General features: G+C 63.4%; 1 protein-coding gene and 1 long non-coding RNA gene across 2 annotated transcripts; one reads left to right on the top strand and one right to left on the bottom strand.

Moving 5' to 3' along the window:
• Window positions 1-12: 12 nt before the first annotated feature.
• On the bottom strand, window positions 13-27,989 carry PFKL (phosphofructokinase, liver type). The gene is made up of 22 exons (XM_033229412.1): window positions 27,826-27,989; window positions 20,917-20,990; window positions 16,645-16,722; window positions 15,420-15,609; window positions 14,570-14,735; window positions 14,029-14,073; window positions 13,690-13,798; window positions 11,386-11,481; window positions 11,196-11,288; window positions 9,020-9,145; window positions 8,084-8,148; window positions 7,352-7,415; window positions 5,412-5,558; window positions 5,084-5,154; window positions 4,241-4,328; window positions 3,424-3,576; window positions 2,697-2,861; window positions 2,441-2,502; window positions 2,116-2,227; window positions 1,335-1,434; window positions 1,131-1,236; window positions 13-666 (listed from the first exon to the last, which is right to left on the bottom strand). Exons 1-22 carry the CDS (start codon window positions 27,908-27,910, stop codon window positions 519-521), a joined length of 2,343 nt encoding a protein of 780 aa, XP_033085303.1. The 5' UTR covers window positions 27,911-27,989; the 3' UTR covers window positions 13-518.
• On the top strand, window positions 17,018-20,492 carry LOC117094471. Its single transcript, XR_004441564.1, has 3 exons — window positions 17,018-17,090; window positions 19,360-19,361; window positions 20,372-20,492. It is a non-coding gene; the product is annotated as an uncharacterized LOC117094471 (long non-coding RNA).
• Window positions 27,990-28,000: the final 11 nt, after the last annotated feature.

Below are 28,000 nucleotides of genomic sequence, written 5' to 3'. Positions count from 1 at the left end.
CTCAGGCTGTGCTCTCCGGAGACCGATGCACCCCACGGTCAGGGTGATTTTATTTCTAGAAAAGGTGACAGGTGCTGCACGTGGGCAGGAGCAGGTCACAGAGAGGCAGGGCCAAGGGCATGCCCCTCTCAACACAACCCAGGCACCGGCAGCCTACAGGCCGGGTAGGGCGAGGGCTGGCCCTTGTGAGTGAGCCCAGAGTGGGGAGAGGCTGGGGCCCATGGGGCGCCAAAGCCAGGGGACATCGGCCTGCAAACACCGACAGCCCCACATCCCCTGGGCAGGAAGGTGGATGCCCCAGGATGCTCTGTCCTCCTGCTGCAGGGCCTGGCAGGCTGGTCTCAAGACCAGCCCCAGGGAGGCCTGGTGGGTGGCCAGGGATAGAGGCAGGGGCTGGGCTGAGCAGGGACACAGCCCCCACCTGCCTGCAGGCTCCAGACACAACAGCCCAGGCCCCATCTGAGCCCTGGCACTGCAGCTGGCATGGGTGGGGGCTGGGGAAGGGCATGGGCATGGCCTCAGAAGCCCTTGTCCATGCTCAGGGTGCGACGGGTCACGTGCTCCAGCTCCCCTGACACGTAGGCGGCCATGCTGATACGGTACTGCGCCAGCATCTTCAGCATGAGCCGCAGGCTCAGCCACCACTGCTCCCGCGGCATGCGGTGCCTGCGCAGGACGGGGATGGGGAAGATGATGGGGAGTCAGGGGTCAGGGCAGCTCTTCAGGCCATGCCCCCAACTCCCCGCACCCCCCAACCCTGCGGCCTGTGCATGCCCCTCCCTCTGAACATCTCAACATCCGTGGAGCCCTGCGGCTTCTGGGACGGGTCTGGGGTCCCCATCCCTCGGAGGCACAGCACAGAGTCAGCCACAGCCGCCCTCAGGCGTGCCCAATCCTGGCTGCCCACGCTGTGCCCCCATGCCCACCCAAAAGGATTGCCCAGTGTCACGCTCTGAAGACTTGGGCATGGTCCCTGCTCTCCATGGCCTGGTGGGGACCGGGGCATGGGGGCCCAGGAGGCCTTGTGGGGTCAGGGTGTGAGCGGGGCGGGGCCTGGCACACCTGCCTTGGGGACAGTCTGGGCCACCCCTCAGCCCCACCCGCCTCCACGAGGCTTCAGTGGAACTCACTCGAAATCAGTGTCTTTCTTGAGCTCAGTGACGGGGCTGAAGGCCACTGCCTTCTTCTTCAGGCCAATCACACAGGCCGAGTCTGGGGCATTGGCGAACACCCGTCCTGCAAACAGAGGCACGTGGCAGCCCTCCAAGGCCGGGCCCTGCCCCAGGGAGCCAGGGGAGGACGAAGTGAGGCCTCGGGTCGCACCCACCACCTACCCTTGCGGTAAACCTCTCGCAGCTTCTCCGACAACCAAAGCATGGCCTTCACCCCCAGCTTGGTCCCATAGTTCCGGTCAAAGGGGGTTGGAGCGCCACCCTGGAAACAGGCAAGGCCCGGTTCCTGGAGCTGCCCTGGGCTGCCTGGGCCAAGGAGAGGGGAGGCCCAACCCCAGTGCAGACAGGGTCCCCACGGGGAGCCTCCCAGGCAGCTTCTGAACACCCATTCCTTCCAACCCCTGCACAATTCCTGTCTGTTCCCGCATCAAGGACCCTGCTTGCTCTCTCCAGCTCCAAGTCCAGGCCAGAAGCTGCCTCCCGAGGCCGCAGTCGGCTGCCCCTGGCCAAGTCAAATGACCCCTGGGCTCCTGCATGGGCAGCCAGTGGCCCCACCTTGGGCCCCATCCCCAGCCACTCTGACTCCCTATCCCTGGCTCAGAAAACCCCAGGACACAGGCTTCCTGCAGGGCCACCATAGGGCAGGGAGCATGCCGGGATCTAGGTGAGGGGCTCGGCGGACATGGCCGCAGGAGGCCCGGCCGGGGTGGGGGGCTGGGCTCAGCATGTGAATGTCCTGACCCCGGCCCCAGCCCCACCCCTTCTTGGAATGAGACCTCACCCAGATACGGGCCTCGGTCCCCTCACTGGGAAAGGGCACACGTGCCCGAGGGCCTGCCAGGAGTGCCTGTGGGTGCCTGTGAGGGCTGGGACCCCGGGCCCGGGGACAGATGGTGGCAGGGAAGAGGGGCAGGCCTCTCAGAGCCTCACTCCTGCCTCACACCTGCTGCAGGTGGCCCAGGACGTTGGTCCTGCAGTCGAAGACGCCCTTGCCCTCTGATGAGTACAGGTTGTACAGGAACTCCGTGGTGTAGTAGTCATGGCACTTCTCGTTCCTGAGAAGAACAGCAGGGCCTAAGTCAGCGGGGAACGAGTTCAGGTCTCCCCCAAATCCTGAGTCCCTGCTGGGCCAGGCCTGGGAGAGGGAGTGCCAGCTCCCAGGAAAGCCGCCCTCGCCCACCCTCTCCAAGGACCCCTCCTGCTTTCTCCTGCCCAGCCACTCCTCAGCAGCCCTGCCCCTCGTGGCCAGGGACCCACGGCAGCCTCACCGCAGCACCAGGCCTCTCTGAATGTCTGTCTTCATCTTCTCCGTCATGTGCTCCACGTTGACCTGCGGGAGGGGCCGGATGAGCCAGAGGACTGTGGGGAGGGAATTCCAGGCTGACCAGCGACCCAGGGCCAGCAGGAGCACTGGCCTGCGAGTCCCGCCTGCCCGGGCCCTGCCGTGCCCTGGCCGGCCTGAGTGTCTGGGGCCCAGGCTGGCGTGCCGGCAAGTCTGTTGCAGCAGGGCCAAGCTGGGCTCACCTTTAGGTCATGGATATTGAAAGGGTCCTCGAAGACGTAGGCGGCGTCGGCTCCCACTGCGATGCCGGTCACGGTGGCCAGGTAGCCACAGTAGCCCCCCATGGTCTCCACAATGAACACGCGGCGCTTGGTCCCCGAGGCAGACTGTTTGATGCGGTCACAGCTCTGGGGGCCAAGGGGGGTCAGGGGTCCTCCACGTGCCCACCCTTCCCTGCAGGCCATGGGCATGGCTACCCTGCCGGGAGCCCTGTGTCTCCAAAGCCAGCCTGGGGCTGATGCACCCAGAGAGTTAGCAGCACCAGGCTTGGGCCCACCTCCCACCTGGGCCCCACAGGACCGGGGGTTCTCAACCAGGTGACCCCACCCTCAGGGCACAGGGGATGGCAGCCTGTACACACACACTCTCTGAGCAGGCAGGGGTGTCCCCGGCCCCATGGACAGAGGCCAGGCACTGCTCTTAGGCTACCCAGCACTGGGGCAGGGACACTCCCGCCTCGGTCTCCCCATCTGAGCTCATCAGTCGCGAGGAACAACACAGGGCCCCGGCCCTGGAAGTGGCTATGGCAGGGAGCTGAGCCCCTTCACCCGGGCCTGTGCCCCACCAACCCCAACCATGGCAGCCCTCCCGGGTGCTCACCGCACCCTGTCCCCTCCAGCAGCCTCCGTAGGCTCAGCCCCACCCCACAAGGGCCTGGGCACGGCAGGCAGGGGTCCAGGAGTCCCGTACCTCCATGGCAGCGTTTACGGCAGTGTCAGAGCCCAGGCTGAAGTCGGTGCCAGGGACGTTGTTGCTGATGGTGGCTGGGATGACGCACATGACGATGCAGAGCTCCTCGTAGCGCCCGCGAGCCTCTACCAGCTGCAGCACCCCTTCATAGGCCTGCAGCAATAGGGACGGGGGCAGGTCAAGGGCAGCACCGAGGCCAGGGTGGGCCAGGGACAGGCTCTGCCGGCGGCCGCCCAGCCCTGCACCCTGCTGACCTGTCACGTGCCCCGTGCTGGACTCCAGGACCCACCTGCTCAGTCCCCTGGGGCTGAGCCAGGCAGTCAGCCCGGTGTCATCTCAGGATGCCTCCCAGGGAAACTGGACTCTAACGAGGGTCAGGAGGCCCTTCCAACCCACTCTGACCCCAGATCCACTCCATGAAGCCTGCAGTGGGGCTTGGCTTTGGAGGGCAAGGGGGAAGGGCTGTCATTCTTTTATTATTTAGTGACAGCTTGCCCAGTGCCAGGACACCACGTAAGCGGTGCCATCCCGCACCTGCACTTCTGCCTCCTCCGCCTCCCTTCTTCCTCGTCCTCCCGCTTCCAAGTCCCCTTCCTCCCCTGCCCCTCCCCAGCACCGGGGTTAACTGGAACCTTGGGAAGCTTTCTGGAGAAAGTAAAGAACCCTCCTGAGCCCACACACCACACTTAAAACCCTGATCCTCTTGGCCCCTGCGTCACCCCAGCTGGCACACAGGTTTTCTGGACGGGCCCCTCAGCGGGGGGACACCTCGGGCCTCCTGTGTCCCGGGGCGTTTTCATCCGCAGGCAGCCCTCACCTCAAACCCGCCGACCACCAGCAGGGCATGGATACCATAGATGCGGATGTTCTCCACGATGGACTCCAGCTGGCCCTTGGGCAGGGTCCTGCAGTGAGACACATCCGTGTGAACATGCAACGCCCGGGATGCCTGTCCAGATTGCATCTGATCACAGAAAGGCATTGCCTTGGCCGCTCCCCGAGCCAGTCAGCAGTGACTGCAACACGCTGGATGCGACGCCGTGGTTTCACATGGAGAGGGGCACACAGGCCCAGCGTAAGCCGCCTGGGCACCACGCAGCATCACCAGGCATGGGCCAGGCAACCCAGTGAACCCCCCACCCCCCTGGGCTCCCCAGGGGCACCCCTTCCCGCCCGAGGCTTTCTCGCCCAACACTCAGCAGCAGGAGGGGATGCCTCCTCCGACCCTCGCAGCCATTCAGTGGCTCAGGACTCAGGAACTTCCCCTGTAGCGCACAGGGTGACTGTGCCCTCCCCATGCCCACAGAAGGGTCTCAGACCCTGGGACAAAAGCCATCAGACAGGCCCATAGCCACAACCACAGTGGTGACAGTTCAGGCTGCCTGGCCTGGCCAGGCAGTGACAGACACTGGGCCAGCTTCCTTGCCACGGAGAGCCCACCGTGGGCATGGGGCTGCCAGAGCAGCCTGCCCTACACAGCTGAGCTCAGGCCAGGAAGCCCCAGGCAGGAGGCGTGAAGCCTGCTCTGCACAGATCACCAGCCGGAAGAGGGGCCGAGCCCAGGGCCCTGGGCTGGGTTCCCCTTGCCGCCCCCACCTGCAGGGCCTGGAGACTGCACCTTGGCCCTCCTGCCCCCAGGTACCCACAGCAGGCAGCTCACCTCTTGGTCCCCAGCATGGAACCACCACGCCCCAACCAGCCGGCCACATTGTGCCAGCCTACTTTTTGCACCTGTCAGGAGGAGATGCAGCTTCAGGGGCCAGTCTGAGCCTCTGGCCAGTTCCCCCCAGGGGTGGGCCTGTGCCCGGGGGCCAGTCAGTGCTGGGGATCACGCTGCAGGCAGAGCTGAGTACCCAGGCCTGGGTGGACACCGACACGTGGACCCAGGCCTCGGCCTCCACCTCTAGCAGCCGGCCCTCCACAGGAGGCGCCCCAAGTCTGCACACAGAAGGCCCAAGTCCTCACTTGTTTGCCCCGGCCGGACCCACCTGACCCTTGGCTAGGCCTTCAAAGCCATCGTGCACGACGTACACCGTGTGGCCCTGGGAGATGCCGGTCCGCACCGCCGAGCGCACGGCCGCATTCATGCCAGCCGCCGGGGCCCCCACATTCAGGATGGCCAGGGAGAAGTTAGACTTCAGAGAGAAGGGGAGACGAGCATGAGGCACGGCCAGGGAGGGGACCTCCAACCTGCACAGGAGGTCAGCAGGCCGGCAGGTTCTGGAAAAAGGGTCCAGGCCCTGCCACCAGCCTGGACACTGCCCAGCACACCGACTGCCCTGGGAATACGGTATCTGTTCTAATTCCAGAAGATTCTGAAGACCAAAAGAGACACGGTGCAAGCCTGGCACACAGGCAGCAGAGGAGGCAGAGGGGGCGAGCACCATTGTGAAGCCAGGCCTGGGGACAGGAGCACAGGTCAGTGCCCACACAAGGGGCCAGCAGTGGGGGGAGAGGTAGAGGGCACAGCCACGAGGAAGGTAGGGGCCCTGACTATCCTGTTTCCTAGTAGCCACGTTAAGGGAAGGGACAAAGACATGGAGACAGTCCCATTAGGACTACAGTTAATTTAACCTGATAGACCAAAACCCCACTATGTCCATGTGAATCCAGTGACAGCTGCCACCACCTCCCTCCAGCCCCTGTGCTGAGACTCTGAACTTGGCGTGCACCTGTCACGTGTGGCACACCTGACTTGGCAGCAGCCACACCCAAGGGCTCCGTAGCCACATGGCCCCACCGGGTCCTGGTATGAGCCAGCCCTGCTGCCCACAAAGTCAGTCACACCCCAGCCAGGTTCTGGGTGGTTCATGGAGACCACGTTGCCCCACCTCGGAGGGTGCAGCCTGTGGGGACTAGCTGTGGGGATAAGCAGGAGGCTGGAGCAGCAGGGACACCCAAAGATGACCACGGATGGGAGGACGAGACCCAGGCTGGGTCACGCTGTCCACCCCGGCCTGCAGCTCCAGCTGTGGCTCAAGGGGCTTGGGAGCCAGGACCTCACTGACCATGACTCTCTACGGGACCCTCATTGTCCCCAGGATTTGAGAAACAAGCCATTTCATCCAGGACCTCACTGAGCATGACTCTCTACGGGACCCTCGTCGTCCCCAGGATTTGAGAAACAAGCCATTTCATCCAGGACCTCACTGAGCATGACTCTCTGCGGGACACTCGTCGTCCCCAGGATTTGAGAAACAAGCCATTTCATCCAGGACCTCACGGAGCATGACTCTCTGCGGGACCCTCGTCGTCCCCAGGATTTGAGAAACAAGCCATTTCATCCTTATTTTGGGGAGATCCCATTTCCTGAGGTTTTCAGCTCATTTTCTTTTTATGTTCAGAGTTTCACTCTTATTGCCCGGGCTGGAGTACAATGGCACGATCTCGGCTCACTGCACCCTCTGCCTCCCGGGTTCAAGTGATTCTCCTGCCTCAGCCCCCTGAGTAGCTGGGATTATAGGCGTGTGCCACCACCACACCCAGCTAATTTTTGTATTTTTAGTAGTGACAGAGTTTTGCCGTGTTGGCCACACGGGTCTCGAAGTTCTGACCTCAGGCGATCCGGCCACCTCAGGCTCCCAAAGTGCTGGGATTACAGGTGTGAGCCACAACGCCTGGCCGCTGGGGACATTTTCTACACAATGGCTCCTCCTCTCCTGACTTAAGCCTGTGGGCCTGACTTCATTTCCATCAACCATTGAGAAGCAACAGCCAGCCCTGCAGCCGGGGTCCCAGCAGCAGGGACCTGCCAGCCACAGTGTGCCTGAGCCTAGGCAGAGGCCGAGCCCACCCTCCCAGCTCCCAGCTCGGGCCCCAGCAAGAGGGAAGGCAGGGGCAGGCAGGCCCAGCCGCAGGGGCCAGCGTGAAGAGGCTGCAGAATAACACAGCCCGTTCCTCCCCCTGTGGGTGCCACTCCCTGCCTTACCTTCTCCTTGGGGGGCTTCTGGTGGGCGAGGAGCTTGTAAATGTTCCAGTTGTTCTCGAAGCTCCTGGAAAGGATTCGGGTCACGCCATGCATAGCCCTGCAGCCCTGCAGCGTACAGCCACAGCACAGCCGTGACAGAGCCCAGGAGGTTGGTCACAGGCACACGGCCTGATGGGAGCACAGCCATGAGGCAGCGGACACCACACGTGCCAGGCAGGGCACCTTCCACAGACGGTGCAGGATGCCCCAACACAACACGAGGCTGCACCACCCGTGCAGCAAAGCCCGTGGCCGGCATCCAGCTCAAGGGAAGGTTGACCACCTTGGTAGCAGGTGGGGGCATGGATGGGAAACCAGACGTCCAATCCAACCTGACCCGGCCACCAGGACATCTGCAGGAGGGCGGCACCCACACCCAACATCTGCCAGCCTTCCCAGCCCCCGCGGGGCCACCCCATGTCCTGGGCTTGCGCCCACAGCTTCTCATCCCCTCGCCATGCCCAGATCCCTGTGCACTGGGCCCTGCCCACGCTGCCGCCCAGGGTCTCCCGCAGCACCACACTTCCCAGCCCGCCTCCTGCACCACCCGCAGGCCCGTTCCTCCCTCGATCTTCAGACGCGGTGCCCAGAAGGACGACCCAGGCCAGGCGTGCGCAGCACCACCACAGCACGTGCTGCCTGGCACCGGGACCCAGCCAAGTAAGAGCACAGGGGTCTGCTGAGGGGGCTTACCCGCCACGGAGCTGGATGGCCTCGTCAAACCTCTTATCATCCATGGCTTTCTGCACTTCCTTGGTCTTAAGGAAGAGAAACAGAACACAGGCTGTGGAGGGCCCGGCCAGAACACCCATGGCTACTGCCCCATCCGGTAGGACCGACGAGGGCAGATCTCGCCGGCATCTCCTGACTCTGGCCCAGGCCTGGCAGCCTCTCCCTGGGAACAGTGGTCACCACCAAGGCCAGCTCTTCTGGGGCTAGTTGAGGCCAAGAGGCCCTACCCTGCCCCCAGCTGCCCTCTTCTCCTCCCAGCAGTCCCAGCTCCAGGCAGGGCCACTCCGCCCTGATTGCACGCCTCCAAACCCCTGAGCCAGGGCTTGACCAGCACCCACACCCAGCCTCCTGGCCTCTGCCCTCCCCATACCTCCGCTCCCGGGGTCCCTGCTCCCCGCACCTCCCCTCCCGGGGTCCCTGCTCCCCGCGCCTCCCCTCCCGGGGTCCCTGCTCCCCGCGCCTCCCCTCCCGGGGTCCCTGCTCCCCACGCCTCCCCTCCCAGGGTCCCTGATCCAGCCACCCATGTCCCCCATCAATGGCCCGAGCTCCTCCCAGGGCTCTGTTCTGATCACCGGCCCCTCCTCCTCCATCCCATCCTAACCCCAACTCCCACCACTGCCCACAGAAGCTCAGTGGCCAAGGACCCCTGTGACTTCCCCTGCTCACCAGGCTCCCTGCAGCTCCAACACACCTCTTGGGAACCGTCCCAGGTCCCACGTCCCACCCGGGGATGTGCTCACACCCCTCCCCTCCCTGGAGGCCTGGGATGCCCTGGGCCAGCCACGAGGCCCTGCCCTCCGGTGCTTATGGTGCTGAGATCCCCAGAGAGCAGTGGACCTGCGAGTGGGGATTAGGGAGAGGGACCAGGCGGTTCTGATGGGGGGACCCAGGGCTTACCATCTGCACGCACTCCATGAGGGGCAGCCGCACTGACTGGTTCCCCGAGAGGCTGACCACACAGGCCGGCGTGTCAGGGGTGGCCTCCAGCAGCGCCATCACCGCCTCCATGCCCATCTTGCTGCTCTGTGGGGAGGGGTTCAGGCTGGCACACCCACTTGGTCCCTCTACCCCAAGCCACATGCCCATCCTCTGCAGATGCGCAAACCCCAGCTTCCAGAGCCCCCCACGCTGACGGAAGCTTCCAGAACAGGTGGCACTAGAGATGGAAACGTGTCTGACCAGCGTTCACAGCGGCATGCTGGACACCGTTTCAGTGTCTTCACTGCCCTGCCAGGAGGCCCAGCCTACGCTGTGGGCAACAGGATGGCACGTGATGCAACCCACTCGCTGTCACTCAGTGTCATGGCTGGGCACACGGGCCAGGTCCCCAGGGCCCCGTCCGCTGCGGTGGTTCCTCCCACGGAGGCCCTCAGGTTGTGACTTCCCTGGTGTGTGTCTGCGCCAGCCAAGGGGATGGGCAGTGGGCACATCCAGGAGCTGCCCCCTAGGGACACACTGCAAAGGCAGGCCCCAGCCTCACCCCGGGAACCGGCCACCGTGACAAGAAAGCCAGGCCTGCAGTCGCCGTGGCTGTCCCATGACCACCAGTGGCCGCCCTGTAGCAGCCCAGCAGCTGGCCCCCGGGGCCACAGACAGCCCTCCGAGATCCACACAGGTTTCTTCATCTTGCACGTGAGGCACAGGCGGCACCTTAGTCCGGGCAGTCTCTCCGGGATGCCGTTTAGGGAGCAGCTTCGGAGATGCCCCCCCATGCAGGCTGAGGCCTCTTGGAAAGTCCAGGTTACCACGGCGCATGCTGGGTTCCCCGGTCGCCTTCGTGGCACCCAGTGGGAATACAGGCTCAGGGAGCACAAAAACGCTGATGCTCTGGGTGACAGCCGCTGGGGCTGCGGGTGATCCACTGTCCTTTGTTTCAGAGCTGGCATCGGGCAGCGAAGACACTGGCTGGAAAACCCTGCAGCCTGCAGGCTGGGAGCGCATGGCTGGCCCGGTCACGGCAGCAGCATTTCCGCCACCCAGGCTCGGCAGCAGCGGGTGGCTTGCCCTGATGTCCCAGGCCCCTCAAGAGGCTCTTCTGAGTGAGCCTGAGGCCGCACAGAGGGGACAGCAGCTGCCTGGCTAGGTCGGCAGGGCCCCTCTCTGAGGAAGCGTCCCCTCTGTACAGTGGCCCCCATCCAGCTCTGTGGGTTGCCTGGGAAGGCTCAGCTCAGCACAGGAGTCACAGGGCCAGGTGCAGTCCCAGGGCCGGGTGCAGTCACAGGGCCGGGTGCAGCCACAGGGCCGGGTGTAGTCCCAGGGCCAGGTGCAGTCCCAGGGCCAGGTGCAGTCACAGGGCTGGGTGCAGCCATCTGGTCTCCCTCAGCACAAGTCCCACCTGCCTGACAGTCTGTGGCCCTGCCTGAGAGGGTGACCACCCTCACACACAGGCATTTTGCCTTCCATGGGGCCTTCCTGGCCCCAGACCCATTCCATTTGGCACCAACTTGATTCCCATTTTGCAGAGGACAAAGTGAGACCCAGCAGTGATCAGGACCAAGGATGGCGAGGCCATGCCAGACCCCGAATGCTTCCTCCCAGCACCAGCCTCCCAGACCGTGACGCCGTGGGCAACATGGGCACCACCCTCTGCCCACACAGCCCCTCTCCCAGCCTGTCCCTGGCCACCAGGAGGGTCTGTGGCCCTGACTGCTGCCACGCGGGGCTGGCAGGGGGTGGAGGGGTAGAACGGCCAGGAGACACAGGCTGGCGGGGCGCCTCCCCTGGTCCCCAGGTCTGAGTTCCCTACACCTGCAGGCGAACAGAGAAGTCAAGCCTCAGTTTCCCCCAGGAGGAGCAACAGCTTGAGGGACCACCCACCCCACACACCCACACTGACACACACCCACACACACTCACGACGACCAGACACAGACAGACACACCCTCGAGGACCACGCATCCCCCATGCATACCCCCACTACACAGACATGGACACTCACCCACAGCCACGTGGACACAGACTCACCCACAGCCACGTGGACACAGTGCATGTGCCACACTCGCGTGCACACCGCCCACACGCACAGACCACGCTCACCCACGCACGTACACAGGGCAGGGTGATGGCCACTTACCAGGACTCGGTCGAAGGCAGAGGGCGTCCCTCCCCGCTGCACGTGGCCCAGCACAGTCACACGGGTGTCGAAGCCCAGCCTCTGAACCACCAGCTGGAGGAGAGTGCGGAGGACCAGCCCTGAGCCCCAGCCCACATGGGCTAGAGGAGCAGGGGGTCTGCCCAGCGGCCACCCCCAGGCCCACACTTACGTCCTTCACGTAGCTGGACGAGATGGGCTTCCCGTTGCGGTCGATGGCACCCTCAGCGATAATGATGATGTTCAGTCGGGACCCACTGCTCCGAGTCTGGATCAAAGACACGACAGGGCTCAGCTGCCAGGTGGGGAAACCTGCCCCGGACACAGCCCCCAGGCGCCAGGAGCCCTCCCTGAGGCCACCATCCCCAACCCACGTGGGCGAGGGCACAACCCCCACCCAACAGGAGGAAAGCAGGCCTGGAGCGCCAGGGCAGAGACCAAGCTGGGCCCACTAGCACCCCCGCCCTGCTGGAGGCGGTGAACAAGAGGACTCTGCCCGAAAGTCTGGGAAGGGCAGCAGGGGAGGAAGGGGACCCTCGGGGCTGGGTCCGGCACACCCAGCTGGGGCTGGGCCCTTGTGTCTGGTGAAGCCTTCCAGGTGGGAACACACACAGGGCTGCAGCTCCGTGGGGCACAGGGCAGAGGGGCCTGCCCGGGGTAGCCTGGGCTGCTTGTGACTCCTGTGAGCCTCCATCTGCTCATCCTTGAAACCGGGGGCCTCACGTCGCTGCCACCAGCCAGGGCTCCCCAGACACCCTGCACCCTGAAGCCACTGTGGGTCCACGCTGGTGCACATGGGACACACCATCCCCTCTGCCAGCCTCAGGCTGCTGCCTCAGCACCACATACCGGCCACGGCCCGGCTCTCTGGGAAGTGAAAGGGCTTTCCAGTCTCCACTTCAGTGACCCAATAAACATTTGTGGGACTCATTCTGAGCCACAAGCCCCATGTTTGCCCTACCACAGGCCACAGAGCCTCCGACAGGAACAGGGAGGGAGCAGCTCAGACAGGGCCCGGGTGCGGTGGGAGTGGAGGGCTCCCTGGAGGAGGTGGCGCCAGTGCAGGTGAGGTCAGACACCTGGAAGATGGGTTGCAGGTACAGCAGGAGAGCTGCGCCACCCTCCCTGCCCCAGTGCACCCTGGGTGAGGGGCAAGGCGGGAACCCGCATGTTACAGGGGGAAATAGGCTCTCAGCGAGAGAGCAAGAAGGAACCAGGTGGGCCGACCTCGCATCCAGGCCACTTCCAGGAGGGCCCAACCTGAGTCACAGACATGAGCTAAGACCGAGGTCGCCACTGCAGCCGGGTCCCCCGGGGTGGAGTCCCTGCCCTAGAAGAGCAGGCCCCTTGCAGGACCTGCACCTCGGGCCAGCCTCGCCTGTAGGGTTCTATCTCCGCCCGGCCCCTGGGCTCCACTGGGGAAGGTTCCAGAAGCCAGGTCATGACCCAGTCTCTCCCACTGCCCTCGGCAGTGCTGTAGAGCCACACGGAGGTGGAACCAGTGTCCACACAGATGGGAGTGACGCTGCCACCTTCACATGTGGACAGGGATACTCTGTCAGCCCCAGACCCACCCTGTGCCCCCAGGGCTGGTTCCAGTGGTCCTGCCTCAGCCTCAGAGCACAGAGGACAGAGCTAGAGCCACGGGGCCCCTGGGCTTGCCCTGCACGGTCAGGCGTGAGCGGAGGACAGCCTAAATGGCCCCTGCCTCTGGTCCACCACTGAGCCCCGCCCCGCCAAGGGGCCAACTGTCCTAGTTGAGGGGTCTCAGGGTCCACAGGGCAGTGTCAGCCTGTTCTAGGCCAGAGCCCCCAACTCCACCCCAAGGGAACCAAAGGGCAGCATTCCAGGCACACCCACTCCAGGCACCCCAACTCCAGGCACACCTCTCCCCGGCCAGGCACCCCCCATCCCTCCCAGAGGAGGTCTTGGCCTCCCAGCAGCCTCCCTACCCTCTCCTGTCTCCAGAACCTCCTGTCCACTGTGGCTACAGCCACTTTCAGACACATCTCTCCAGCCTAGAACCCACCCCTGGGCCCCGACCGCCCTCAGGGGAAGGCCCTGCTCCCCACCTGGCCCAGCTCCTGGCCTCACCACCCCCAGGGCCCTGCTGTCTGGACCTTGCTGGGGCCACTCATCCTCACAACCAACCACCTCCCACCGGCGCAGGCTCAGCCGTCCCACCCCAAGCAGCAGCCTCACCGAGCTCCCCACACTGACCACGGAGCTGAGCCTGGGGCGGCGGTGGCCTGCGTGACCCTCTCTGCCTCCTGCCCACTGAGGGCAGGATCACAGGTGCCTCACGGAGGTCAGCCCCGTAGCCCCCACTCCTGGTGCATCTTGCCCCAAAGGGCACTGCAGCTGCTGCTGAACCCATGAGTGATGCATGAGTTGGTCAAAGCTGGTCCCAAAACCCCAGAGGCACTACCCAGTGCCCAGGACACCTGCAGCCCCCAGCAGGCTGGACAGCACTCACCTCACCCAGCCTCTCGCACATGAAGTTCTCCCAGCCATCCTCGGGCGGAGCCTCAGGGATGAAGAGCCAGTCGGCCCCCGAGGCCAGTGCAGATACCAGTGCCAGGTACCTGGAGGAGTGAGTGCCCGCCTGCTCAGGACCCCGCCCTGTCACTGAGGGCAGCTTCACCGTCCCCGGAGGCCCAACTCTGGGCCACAGCTTCTCTGTCTCTCCTGGCCCCCGCCCAGCTCTCTCACACCCATGGTGTTAACTGAGCCCTGCAATAAATATGCCACACCTGTCGCTGTGGTCCCCAGCAGCACCCGGCCCACCCCTACAGGCCAGGAAGACCCTCCTCACCCGCAGTGCCGGCCCATCACCTCCAGCACGAAGGTCCTCTGGTGGCTGCGGAGATGGAACAGGAGGATGCATCAGTGCCAGCCACACGGCCCTGCCAGCCCGATTCCCTGCGGGGGTGCCCAAGGGACCCGGTGGATGGAGAGGCAGGCAGGGCACAGCCCCTTCTCGTGCCCAGGCTCTGAGCTGAAAGGTACCCTGGGCTCCTTCCAGCCTCTGGGCTGGTTTCGACTGATCTGCTCCAAGGCTGAGGGTCATTTGCTGAGCCCAGGCCTGGCCAGCCCAGGACTTCCTTTGGGGGGCATCACACCCCAGGGCAAGCAGCTGCCCCTCAGAAGGGGCTGCACAAAGGCCCCCCGCAGCCTGGCAGAGTGGGAGTGGAACCCGCGATGCATCCCCCGAGCTGGGGGCCGAGGGCAGCTGGCCTGGAGGCTGGGGCTACCATAGTCCACTGCCCTTGCGGATGGCCGTCATCCTGAGGCCACCTCACCACCGTACGGGGAGGAGGGGCCCTGAGCTGGCAGCTAGCGCCAGCCTCACTCGCCTCTGGGCAGTGGTGGTGATGGCATCGATGACCTCCATGATGCGGTGGAGGGCCGAGTCCGTGCCGATGGTCATGTCGGTACCGCAGAAGTCGTTATCGATGGAGCCCACCAGGCCCGCGATGTTCAGGTGTGAGTAGGTCTGGGCCGTGGTCTCTGAGATCTTACCTGGGCCAGGAGCAGCGGGAGGGCCTGGCTGAGGCTCCACTAGCCCCACCACAGGGCCAGAGACCCCCTCTCCTGCCACCCGTTCTCCTGCATCCCAGGCGTGCAGCCTGGCAGGGGCCCCGGAGTTCCAAGTTCAGCCTCCTCCCATCCGGAACCCTGCAGCAGCACGGCTGGATCCGCTGGGGCAAAGTGCAGATGGGGGACCTCTGGGGTGCCTCGCAGAGCGGCCAAGTCCTCACCTCAGGGTCCTCCACACGAGGGACATGGAACAGACAAGGCTCCAAGAGGCCACTTTCCAAGCGGCAATCTCGGTCGGGACTCTGTCTTAATGTCACCCCAACTTTAACTCTATTTCTGCAAACTGTGACCACACCTGTCCAGAATCTCCCTCAGATCAATCACAGGGACTTGTTCACGCAGCGCAGGGTGAGCCACACCGGCCTCCACCAGCCCCAGGCACTGCCCGGGTCGCCTCCCTGAGGCTTCAGCCCTGACCTCCATCTCTGGGAGACGTCCCAGCTCGCGCTGGCGGGCGCCACTCCTCCCTGGCCAGCGGCCAGACAGCCCCTCCTCTGCCTCGGGGTACCCAGGGCTCCCTCCTCCCTCTGTACTGCCCATTCCCACGCCTGGCAGCAGCAGCAAAACAAAACCCCAGGGCCTCTAGTGCGCCGGGCACAGACCCACCTTCCGCCACCAGCTCCTCCAGCAGGCTGCCCCACTCGCTGCGGAAGATGTTGGCACCCGTGAGGCTGCCGTCCCCGCCGATGACGCACAGGTTAGTGATGCCGCGCTGGACCAGGTTGTAGGCCGCTGCCCGGCGCCCCTCCCGGGTGGTAAAGGCCTTGCAGCGGGCGCTACCAATGATAGTGCCGCCCTGCACAGAAGAGGTCAGAAACTTTAGGGACATGGCAGGCGGCAGACAGCCCCTGGGGATCATCGGAGGGACCCCAGGACTGGGCAGCAAGGGGACTGGTGGACCCTGCAGAGTGAGAGGCAGAAGCCCCAGGGTCTCTGGAAACCTGAAGTGGCCCCACCTCCCTGGGCCTTTCTCCTTGGATAGACAAACAGGAGGACGATGTCCCTCCGGCCCTGGGCTCAGGAAGCCCCAAGGTAATAGGGTGGAAGGCTTTGGAGACCGGAAAGCACAGTACACACTCACATGCCTAGGCCGCCACACACGTGTGTGCCCATGTGCCCACACAGGCCCTGCACCAACTCAGGGAACTGGCCGGGGCCTCCAGGGCACGAGCCTCAGCAGCGCCAGGTGTGCTCACGCAGCCCCTTAAAGCCAGCCTCAGCCAGGGCTCCCCCAGGACCCAGCACAGCCATATCTCCAGGCCCTCCTGGCCCCTGGCAACCCCAGGACCCTGTGACCCCACAACTCCATGGCAGCAGATGACAGGGTCGGCCTGAACCGGAGCCCCGTGGGGTGCGGCACATGTGTGTGACTCTGAGTACATATGTCCGTATGTTCCCGTGTCTGTATACCTGTGTGTGCATCTGTGTGTCTACGTGTGTATCTGTGTATTTACGTGTCTGCATGTGTCTATCCCTGTGTCTGTTTCCATGTCTGTGTGCATCTGTGTGTGTGCACATGTCTGTGTATGTGTGCATCTGTGTCTGTATGTGTGCAAGTGTCTGTGGGTCTCTGTGCACATCTATGTGTGCGCACACATCTGTATCTGTGTACGCCTGTGTGTGCACGGGTCTGTGTGTGCACGCATCTGTGTGTGTGTGCGTGTCTGGGTGCATGTCTGTGTGTCTGTGAGTGTGTGTGCGTACACATCTGTGTGTGCATGTCTGTGTGTCTGTGTGCACATGTCTGTCTCTCCGTGTGTGTCTGTGTGTGCAGGTCTGCCTCTGTCTGCGAGTCCGTGTGCACACACGCATCCGCGTTCCTAGGCCTCACCAGCTGGATGATGTTGGAGACGCTCAGCCAGTTGGCCTGCTTGATGTTCTCACCTCCCTCCACGAGGCCCTCGTAACCCTGAAATCAGAGTGGGGCAGGCATCAGACAGAGGACTCCATGGCGGCCGGCAGCATGTGGTCTGGGAGCGGGACTTTCACCCCACCAGCAGAAAGCCGGCTCAGGGGGCTGACTGTGAGGCCCCACCACTCCCAGGGCCTGGGGTAATGGGGTCTGGGTACCCCACAGGGGGCTCGACACCCTCTGCACGGCTGGTGAGTCCATGTGTGCCGGGACGTGACTCCTGTGGTGAGCGCTTGGGTGCAGGGGTCTGTCTGAGCTCCCTCACCCCACCCGGATCCGCACAGGCAAGTTCAGCGCCCCGAAGGCCCCAGCGGAGCCCGCCATCCAGCTCCTAAGGGTGCATCCTAGGTCTGCCTGTTCTGAACGTCCTAGAAACGACACCGCAGAGGCTGCTGTGTGTGGCTCCTTCTGTCCCTGCTGGAGTCCTCCTGGGCATGTGGCCAGCGGGGTGCTCCTGCTGTGTGGCGACCGTGGGAAAAGCCCGGGCTACCATCCGCCCACCACAGTGGGCAGCTGAGAACACACACACCTCCCTACAGGGATGTGCCCGTGTCTCAGGCAGGTCCCACCTGAGGGGGCTCCTGGGTCCAGCGGACCCGAGTGGCCACTGCCCGTAGGGCCGGCAACACCCCAGGCAGGGGCTCCAGGCTCCGCGTCCCGCCACGCTGGCCACACTGGGCCTTCCATCCAGTGCCATGGATCTGCTCTCGTGCGGTTCTACCTGGGGTTTCCCAGATGGGACCTGCACAGCCTCCATGCCACGTGCCCGTTTCCTGGTGCACAGCCAGCCCTTTCTTGTTTGAGGGGAGGGGCTCTCATGACTGTGCTTCACTAAGGGTGTGGAGAGGAGAAGGGCGGCCTCCTCCGTGCAGCCCCCGGTCCCTCCACGGCATCAGCAGCCTTCTCCGGGCCGTGAGGTGAAGCAGTGCAGCCATTCCTAGGCCGGGCCTGATGCTGGCTCAGCTCTGGGCTTCTGCTCCTCCCTCCGCTCCTCCCCAACCGGGTGTCAGGGCCCTGGGGGCCAGGAGGGCAAGTGCCTCAACCAGGCAGGGGGTCAAGCGACAGTGCACGATGTGGGGTACACGAACATCCCCACTCTGGCCATGGTGGGCTCGCAGCCTGACAGCCTCCCTTTCCCACCAGCTGGGTTGGGGGACAGGTGGGGCTGATCTGAGGGACCATGGAGCTACTTCCTCTGGCTCAGGCCAGGCCAGCCTGGCCCCCTGTGGTTGTACCAGCTCTGAGCCAGGCACAAGGAAAACAGGAAAATGATTCCAAACCCACAGCCCCACCTGAGCAGGAGGCCATCAAACACAGATCTGTCTGCAAAACTCAGGACCCAATACAGAGCCCAGGTGCCAGCCAGGCCCCTGCCCCCCTGGGCAGAGGGGCAGGCAGGTGTGGCCAGCCCAGCAGTCCCCAGAGACCCCACAAGGTCAGTGGTTCAGGTCTGCTGGAATCAGTCTCAGACACAACCTCCTCTTACCCTTGGAACCTTCTAGAAGAGGTTTGTCCCTCTCCACCCACTTCTCCGTATCTGTCCTCCTAGGCCCAGCTCACCTTACCCCTCCTTCCCCTCTCATCCCGTCCCCTCCTCTCACCCTTGCAGGCCTGGACTCGGGCTCAGGGCCTCCCCACCGTGCTCTGGGCTCTGCCTGGGACGAAAAGAGCAGCCCAGTTATGAGCCTTCCTTTGTGTCAGAACTGAGAAGGGTTTTCACCTCCAAGGCCACCCTCCCTTTCTGCCCTAACGACATCCCCAAGAGGAAGGGATCAGTCTCCCTGCTGAAGGAAACCGGTGCTGGGCTCAGAAACCCAAAATGCAGTCTGATGTGAACGGGCGCAGCCACAGGTCTCCCTGACCTCCCCCTCCTGCCTCTCGACCCTCTCTCTCCTCCAAGCTCGGGATGCAGCTGCTCCCTGAAGCCCCCGCATCTGCCTAAAGCCCACAGCTGCTGGGGAAAGGAACAGTGACTGCCAGTCCCCCTCCCTGAGTTTCCATGCACTGAGGTCATCGCAGGAAGAAAGACCTGTGTCTGCCAACACACCTGGGCAGGGAGTCACCAGCAGACGCCGTCCAAGCCCATTGAATCCCCTAAAAACCATTTATGGCCGTGCGCGGTGGCTCACGCCTGTCATCCCAACACTTCGGGAGGCAGAGGCGGGTGGATCACCTGAGGTCAGGAGTTCGAGACCATCCTGGCCAACATGGTGAAACCCCGTCTCTACTAAAAATACAAAAAACAGCCGGGTGTGGTGGTGGGTGCTTATAATCCCAGCTACTCGGGAGGCTAAGGCAGGAGAATCGCTTGAACCCGGGAGGCAGAGGTTGCAGTGAGCTAAGATTGTGCCACTGCACTCCAGCCTGGGGAACAGAGTGAGACTCTGTCTCAAAGAAAAAGAAAAAAAAAATTTCCTCCCCCTCTAGAATCATCCAGGCTGCCCATGTCCCTTTGCCCTGGGAGGAGGGCAGGTCAGCATCTTCACTCCACCTCTCCACGCCTGTTCACAGTGAACGCCAGCACCTTTGCCCTGTGCCTTTCGCAAGATTTTTCCAAGAACCTTTGCAGGACGGAGGGGACGTCTTCCCCGGGCCGCAATACCAGAATGTCTCACCTCAAAATCTTCCTCTTAGATGTGGATGTTTCTGACCTAAAGCCCACTAAGCAGCAGGTGCAGGGAAGCTCTCAGCCTTGCCTCCCTTCCAGAGGAAAGCAGCACACAGCATCCCAAGACTAAGGCTCCTCCTGTTCCCGCCTGGACGGGACATAAATGCCCCTCAGAACCCTCCGCACCCAGAGGCAGCCCCAGGACCCGCGCCCACCCCCTTCATTCCTTTTCCCATAAACTCACCCTCCTGCATTCCCCCAGCTCCGAGGGCCCTCACACTGCGTGCCTGTACCCTTCGGCTTCTCCAGGCGCACTGGTCTCTGCTGCGGCTCTGCAGAAGCCAGGACTCTAGGCACAGCCAACTGCCTCTTCTCCCCTTTTCCAGGACATACCCTGCACTGATGAACCTGTTTTCTGTCTTTTGCCACGGGAGTCTGTCCCAACCACAAATGTATGGGGGTCAGGAAAACCCTAATTTCTGCCCGTTGCCACTTAGAAGAAACTGGAGGTCGAGCAGGTGGCAGGAAGCGTTCGCAGGGACACAGCCCAGCCTGCCTGGAGGGGCCCCCACCCCCAGCTCCCCAGGGCTCTGAGACCTGCTTCCTAATCCGACACTGGCAGGGCCCCAGCCCCACCCCAGCCTGGCCACAGGGAGAGGACGGGCCAGCACAGACTGCCCACTCACTCATCCATTCACACAGTCCTGCAGAGGGAGGGCTGGGCAGGTGGGCCCAGGTGGAGGCCAAGGTGGGGAACTGGGACCCAGGATGGTGAGCAGTGAGCGGAGAGCAGTGGGCGGAGTGGGGCTGAGTGCCAGGAGCTGTAGAGCTGGGGTTGCTACATTTTATATAAACAGCTACATACTATGTAAAAAGTGGCGACAAAATAACACAAGATCTTGTCTTGTGCAAAACCACCGGACAAGGCAAGCATGCAGCCTGTGCCTGCGTGGTGTGGCCCAAGTGTGTGAATGCGCCTGTGTGTGCGCACGTGTGAGTGCAAGTGTGTGTGTGTAAATACCCAGGATGGAGGGCGAGCCTCAAATCTCCCACAGGGACTGGGGAGGGGGGCATCCGCTGCTCCTACGGGAACACAATGAACACGGACACAGCAGAGCTGCTGCCAGGGGCTGTTCCCCAGGTTTGGGTGGTGAGGCAGGAGGCTGGGGAGGACAAGGGCAGAGATGGTGAGGTCTCTGGCCCCCACTCACAGAGGCCTCGGGGCAGGACAAGGGCCCAGGCTAGGGGTGTGTGGGTGGGGCCTGGCCCAATCACTGTAGGCAGGGCCTGGGTTCCGTCTCCACCCAGCTCCTTCCCTGCCCCCAGGCCCGCCCCCTGCAGCCTCTGAGCCTCCAGCCAGGCTGAATCTCCGAGTCAGCAGGTCTCTTCTTTCTGCAGATGCCTTTGGCCTGGCCCCAAGCTCCCCCTCGCACTCCCCAAGACCAAGTATCCATCAGCTCCTCCAGGCCAGAACCACCCCGTCTCCCAGACCCACACTGTTCCGTGACCCACACAGAACACACCTCGGCCTGTGCCGCAGGAGGCCCCACTCCCTGCATACACACAGCCCACCTTGGCCTTACCTCATAGATGAGGAAGACTTTGGCACCCACATAAATGCCCATGCGCGTCACAGCCCGGACAGCAGCGTTCATGCCTGTGGAGGTCAGGGCAAACCTGTCAGTCTCACGCTGAGATGCAAGGTCCCTGGACGCCCTCCCCATCTCAGAGGACAGGGGGTGGGGGAGGCCCCGGACACCCTCCCCATCTCAGAGGACAGGGGGTGGGGAGGTCCCGGACGCCCTCCCCATCTCAGAGGACAGGGGGTGGGGAGGCCCCAGACACCCTTCCCATCTCAGAGGGTAGAGGGTTGGAAAGGCCTGATCATCCTTCCCATCTCAGAGAGCAGGGGGTGACAGAAGCCTGGACACCATGTCCATCTCAGAGGGTGGGTGGTGGAGGAAGGCCCTGGTTGCCCTCCCCATCTCAAGAGGGCAGGGGGTGGGGGAGGCCTAGACGCCCTCCCCATCTAAGAGGGTGGGGATTGGGGAGAGGCCCTGGAGGCCATCCCCATCTCAGAGGGCAGGGGGTGGGGAGGCCTGGACACCCTCCCCATCTCAGAAGGCGCCAGGCTAGGAAACCTGAGGACCGGCCCTGGGCCCCCGGGGTGGAGGCTCGGGCGAACCCAGCAGGCTCTAGGCTTCAGCTTCCAAGCACCTGGAGTATGGTGCCCAGAGATAAACTGGGTACATCCCATGCAGGGCGTGGTAACCAGGCGTGTGTGGCTGTCCCGAACACACCCCACCACCCCCACCTCTGCCACGGAGCCCCCACACTCACAGGCCACGGGTCAGCCTTGACCACAGAACAGGATAAAAAGTGGGCAGGTGGAAAAGAGGCCAGCACCTCCCACACCAGCCCTCACCCCAGACATTCAGGCTGCGGCACGGGGATGGAGGGGCCCAGAGAGCACCTCTGGGCACTGAGGGAGGCGCTCGCTGGAATGGGCATGGGCTCCTTCCTCTGCAATGAGATGGGGGACTAAGAACAGAGGCCCTCCGACCTCAGCCACCCTGGGGACAGCACTGCCCTGCCCCAGGGCCTCAGGCACCCTCACCCCCCAGCCTGGACATGACGCTGGTGCCATCAAGCTCTGAGGTCACCTCCTCTTTCCTGTCCCCTTGCCCTGGGCTCCCAGGACTGCAGTGAAAGCCCTCATCCCGGCGGGGCCTTGGCAAAGCCGGTTTCCGGGACAGGGACATTGACGGGAGAGGTGGCATACAGGAAACACTGGTGCCAATGTACCCCACACCTTCTTCCTGAGAGCCACCAAAAGATATCCACGACTTCATACAAAAGGGGCAGCCAAGCCCACCTGATCTTCAGAGAGTAAGAACCCCAAGCCAGCGGCCGGGGTCCCCCCACTGAGTGGGGTCTGGGGCCGGGTCACAGGCCTGAGCATGCCCTTTCCCCTGGGGCCAGCCCTGCTCTTCCTGCCTCCCTCCTGGTACCCATACCATGCCATCTATCCCTAAGCCATGCGGGTCCTCTGTCCCCAAGCCTCATGCCCATCAAAAGCCCCTGGCCTTCCCCACCCTGCACTCACAGAGGTGGAGGTGCTGACTTGCTGGAGGCTCCTGCCCAAGCCTCGGCAGCTCCCTTGAACATGGAGACCCCCACGAGAGGACTTTTTTTTTTTTTTTTTGAGACGGAGTCTCACTCTATCGCCCAGGCTGGAGTGCAGTGGCCGGATCTCAGCTCACTGCAAGCTCCGCCTCCCGGGTTTACGCCATTCTCCTGCCTCAGCCTCCTGAGTAGCTGGGACTACAGGCGCCCGCCACCTCGCCCAGCTAGTTTTTTGTATTTTTTAGTAGAGACGGGGTTTCACTGTGTTAGCCAGGATGGTCTCGATCTCCTGACCTCGTGATCCGCCCGTCTCGGCCTCCCAAAGTGCTGGGATTACAGGCTTGAGCCACCGCGCCCGGCCCATGAGAGGACTCTTGACCTCTACCCTGGTTACACATGCTTCTCATCCGCTCTCCAGCTTGACCTGGGGCTCAGCAGGAGGGAGCAGGTGTGAGGTGAGGCCCCACGCCTTGAGAAACCCCAGGGATTGGCACACTGTGCAGGGTTCCCATGTAGAGCCAGAGTATCTGCCACCATCCCCACACTACAGGGATCCAACAAGGTCCCAGAGGGAAGGTGAGGGACCTTCTAGAGGCCAGCAGGTGGCAGCAGTGGCAGGATTCACCCAGACCCATCCTCAGGTTCAGCAGGTGGCCCTCTCCCCTCTCTCCCGCCTCTCCCCACCCAGCAGCCAGGGGATCCCGATGCGGGGGCGGGGGGGAGGGGGTGGTTACAGTCAAGCCCGGCAGCCATCCAGGAGGAAGGGGCACAGACATCAGAACAGGCAGAACACAGAGCCTGCAGGGAGCTGGAGCTGCCCACACTGGCAGCTTCTCCACTTGAGCAAGCAATCCCGTCTCTAAAGGAACAGTGCCTCCCTCACATCCCCACACAGAAAGGAGAGGGGCTGCTACAGCTGAAATGGGGATGGGAGCCCAGCAAGCATCCCACACACACCCAGACAGCCGAGCCCTGTCCCCACAGACAGCCGAGCCCTGTCCCCCCAGACAGCCGAGCCCCCCTGCCAGACAGCTGAGCACCCCCCAACCCATCCCAGACAGCTGAGCCCCCCCCAGACAGCCGAAACCCCTACCCCAGACAGCTGAGCCACCCCAAGCACCCAACAACCAAAAGCAATCGGCAGAGCCAAGTCCTGCTGCCCCAGGCTGGGCGTCCAAGGCGGTGCTATGACCACAGGCTCCCTGTCCCCTACCCTCACCCGAGTCAGGTGCAGTGAGGGAGATCCACTCAGCCACAGCTGGCCGAAGCGAAGCCTCCGTCCCTCCCTCGCCCTCCCTGCAGACCTGGTCCCACCACAGGTCCAAGCCCACTTCTGGCAGGCAGCAGCTCAGGCAGGGCAAGCAGAGGGCGGGAGCAGCGCATCCAGGCCATCGTCCACCCACAAGGCCTCTCTGGTCTCCCCAGCTCCAGGCGGAGTCTGTGTGCCACTCGGCGGGTCAGCCCAGGGTCACAGCCATCTCAGCAGCTGCCTGGTGGGCTTGTCAGGGGGCCTGGGCATAGCAAAGGGGCTCCAGGGTCAGGGGTCAGCAAGAGTACCCCTCGCTTCCAAATGTCTTCAGGGCACTCCGAAAAATAAAACCTGCTTTGATGCCCACAGACAATGAAGCTGCCAAAACCCAGCTCTGTGCTGAGCCCTTGGGAGGAGAACAAAGTGGCCATGTCACAGGAAACTCTGGATTTTAGAACGGGACTGGAGTGAGTTTCTCTGTCAACCTCACTGGAAGCTGTAATCTTCAAAAGGCCTTTTTAGTGGCCCTTTAATCGGCTTTTCTTTCTCAAAATAAACCCCGGGCAGCAGTCACCAGCACCATGCAGTCAGAGGACAGGAAGGACGGTGGGCCTGCCGCTGCCTACCAGCAGGTGACAGCCACCCCTGCCCAGGAAAAACGGCTGGAACAAAATCGATGTCTGAGGTTGGTGCGCTGGTTCCCAGTGACCTTTCCTCACCATTAGCTCCGGGGCAAGAAAGCAGTGAGCATGAAATGGTCGCAAAGTTTAATGATCAGCTAAGGGTGTAAGCATGAGCCTGAAGGCTTCAAACAGGACGCCATGATGTCGGGGTGGCGTGCGGGCCAGGGAGCTAAGTTCTCACCTGCGATAACAGGAAACCACCGTCCAAACACCCTGGCCAGGTGTCCTCTGCAGGGCCAGGGCAGAGACAAACGGCCCAGAGAATTAAAAGTGCCCAGGCCAGGACAAGATGAAGGTGGGCACAGGCAGGCCAGGCTTTTTGTCAAGTCCTTTTTTTTTTTTTTTTAAGACAGTCTCGTTCTGTCACTCAGGCTGGAGTGCAGTGGCAAGATCTTGGCTCACTGCAACTTCTGCCTCCCAGGTTCAAGTGATTTTCCTGCCTCTGCCCCCTGAGTAGCTGGGACTACAGGCACGCACCACCATGCCTGGCTGATTTTTGGGGTTTTTTCTTTGTTTTTTGAAACAGAGTCTCGCTCTGTTGCCCAGGCTGGAGTGCAGTGGCTCGATCTCGGCTCACTGCAACCTGCACCTCCTGGTTCAAGCGATTCTCCTGCCTCAGCCTCCTGAGTAGCTGGGATTACAGATACGTGCCACCACACCCAGTTAATTTTTTGTATTTTTAGTAGAGACGAGGTTTCATCATGTTAGCCAAGATGGTCTTGAACTCCTGACCTCAGGTGATCCGCCCACCTCAGCCTCCCAAAGTACTGGGATTACAGGCCTGAGACACCACACCCGGCCTGATTCAAATCTTCTAGCTACCTTTGCACGGGTTATTGTGCAAATAGACATCCTTGAACAACACCCTCCCCTGCTCCACAACACGGAAAGCCATGACCCAGAGCCACACAGAACAGGACTTCTGGGCTGGCTGGAAGGAACCTGCAAGGTGGCCTGTCTTGTCCCCAACCCCCCTTTTCACAGAAGGGGAAACTGAGGCCTGAGAAGTCCCAGGGCTGGGCAACACTGGCCAGGTGGTGACACTGGCTGTTCTCATACATCCAACAAACACAGATTTCAGCATCGGGGCGGAAAGTGCCTCCCAGTCCCCACTCTCCTGCTGCCCGGCTGACACAGAGGGCATAGAGAAGGGCACACTAGGCCATGGACTTCTCCTCGCCCAGGGTCAGCCTTTCTAGGAAGGCAGTGGGGCCCCAAGAAGGAAAACTGGGTACCCACCATGGGGAGCCACACGGCGGCAGCAGTGGTGGCCGGGGAGAGCCCCGCAGACTGCTTTTTAGGAACTCATGAAACAGAAGGACTCTGGTTCTGCCCAAAACACCAGCTCCTCCCATCCTACTCGCCCCCATCATCCTCCCTGAATCAGCCCCAGCCCTCAACTGGGGAAGCATGTGGAGTCCTCCTCCCTTGCAGAAAACCGCCTGTTCCCCGTCCACGCGTGGGAGCCACACACAGAGACGCTGCAGTTGCCAGGGGCTTGGGAAGGGAAGACATTTACAGAGGAAGGCACAGGCCCAGCTGGGATGCCATGATCAGCCAGCAGGTGCACTGTGGGCACCCTCCCAGCTGCAGCCAGGAAGCGCTGCCCACACCATACCAGGCACTGGGGCCAGGCTGGGCAGTCAGAACCCCCAGCTCAGACGGAGATGGGAGACCACCCAGCCGGCCTGCCCACAGGGCCAGGAGGGGCCTCCCATCTCCAGATCCTCCACCAGCATCCAGAACTGCCTGTCTGTCACCCTAGGTGTGCCCCCCACCGCCCCGCCCCTCTGGCCCAAGAACCACCTGCCAGGCTGGCCCTTCACGACCTCCAGCGGGCCCCCGTTCTCTGTTGTCTGTGTGCGGGGTGGCGGGGCGGGGGGGGACAGGTGCCACCCCGGGCTCCGAACCTTCCCAACCCTCTAGTGCTGATGCTCCCACTTTGCAGACAAGGAAGCAGGTTGGGGACCCTCTGTGTTTCAGGGAGTCACAGCGTGGGCTTTGGGGGATTCGCCAGCCTCACCAAGAAAGCGCCTCCCTGGTGGGCAGGCACGCCAGCCCTGCAGCAACCTGTCTGCCTCCAGACTCGGGGCCTTTCTTGGTCTAATATCATTGGATGGAGCTTCCTGAGTCCACCCTCCAAGGCCATGGGCCTCCTCTCCCACCTGGGCCCACAACCCACCAGGCCACACTCCAGGACACTGCCGGTGGCCCTCCAAGGCCGTGGACCTCCTCTCCCACCTGGGCCCACAACACACCAGGCCACATCCAGGACACTGCCAGTGGCCGGCAACAAGCAGCAGCTCCCGCTCTAGCCACAGCGGTGAGAAGGGCCATAACAGGCATGGCTTAGCCAGGTCCGAAGGAGCGCCCTCTGCAGGCCGGGGTTCAGACAGCGACACCCACGGGCCACTCCTGCCTCCCTGGCTTGGTCCTGGTCAAGGCCAGCTTCCTCCTCCTCCCTCTTCCTGGCTTCCAGATAGGGAAAAGGAGGGTCAGGTGCCTGAAGCTGGGTGAGGGGGGTGTGTCTGCATTTTCTCAACCATTTTCTGAACTCTAAAAGACAGACCAGGCCCGGCTGCACAGCTTTGGGGTCCTGGCTGGGCCCTTTCCCAACCCAGCACCTCACTTCTGGTCTCCTAAATCCTCTCCTCTCTCCTCCTGAGGGTCAGGGTAGGTGGTGTCCTGTGCCACAGGTGCCACACTGGACATGTCAGGCCAGAGACACTGGAAGCCCGCAGTGGGCAAGAACAGGCCTCCAGGAGGGAGAGTGCTAGGATACCACGCCCCCAGGCCGGACCCCCACCCAGCTCTGCCAACTCCCAGTCCCCACCACCTGGGGCCTCCCCAGTACCCCTACAAAAAGAGTGACAACGGGGCTTTGCTCAAGGCCCCGGGCAACTCATCTCCCCACTGCCCTCTTCCCCAGCTAGACCCATACGGAAGGCGGCCGCGAGGGCCCCGAGCAGGCGGCGCGGTCCGGGGGTGAGCCCGCCCCTGCCCAGCCGGGAGGAGGTCCCGGAAGCCCGCAGCCTAGCGCCAGCTCTCAGGAGACACCGGGTCCCCAGGTCACTTCAGAACCAGGAAGGCCCAGGCTCTGGGGGCGGCGGGACCGGCACCCTCCGCTCACGTGGCCTTGGGGAATCCTCGCGGGGGTCCTGCCCCGCAGCCCAGAGTCGGACACACCCCCGGGGCAGGGCGCCAAGACCCAGGCGGAGGCCGAGAACGTGGCCGGCCGCACGTAGGCCAGAGACCGCGCCGGGGCGGAGCGGGAGACCGACCCGGGGCAGGAGGCCGGGGCAGGAGGCCGGGGCAGGAGGGAGGCCGGGCCGGCCCGAGACCCGGGTCCCAGGGCTCGGCGGGCGCTCCGGAGGGGCCGGGGCGGAGGCGCCCCCCACCCCCTGCACCGCGACGCGGCCGGGACCCCCGCCCACCTTGCGCGTCGCCGCCGCTGGTCAGGACGCCGATGGCCTTGCCCGCGCCCGACGCCCGCAGCTTCTCCAGGTCCACCGCGGCCATGGCGGCGGCCGAGACCCGGGCCCAGCTCGCACTCCCGCCGCCTGCGCTGCGCCGCCGTCCCCGCCCCGTCCCCGTCCCCGCCCCGCGCGC

Source organism: Trachypithecus francoisi, unplaced genomic scaffold (assembly GCF_009764315.1).
Source record: "Trachypithecus francoisi isolate TF-2019V2 unplaced genomic scaffold, Tfra_2.0 Contig00090, whole genome shotgun sequence".
In the NCBI taxonomy this organism is placed as follows: Eukaryota; Metazoa; Chordata; class Mammalia; order Primates; family Cercopithecidae; genus Trachypithecus; species Trachypithecus francoisi.
This window is presented reverse-complemented; position numbering and strand designations above follow the sequence as displayed.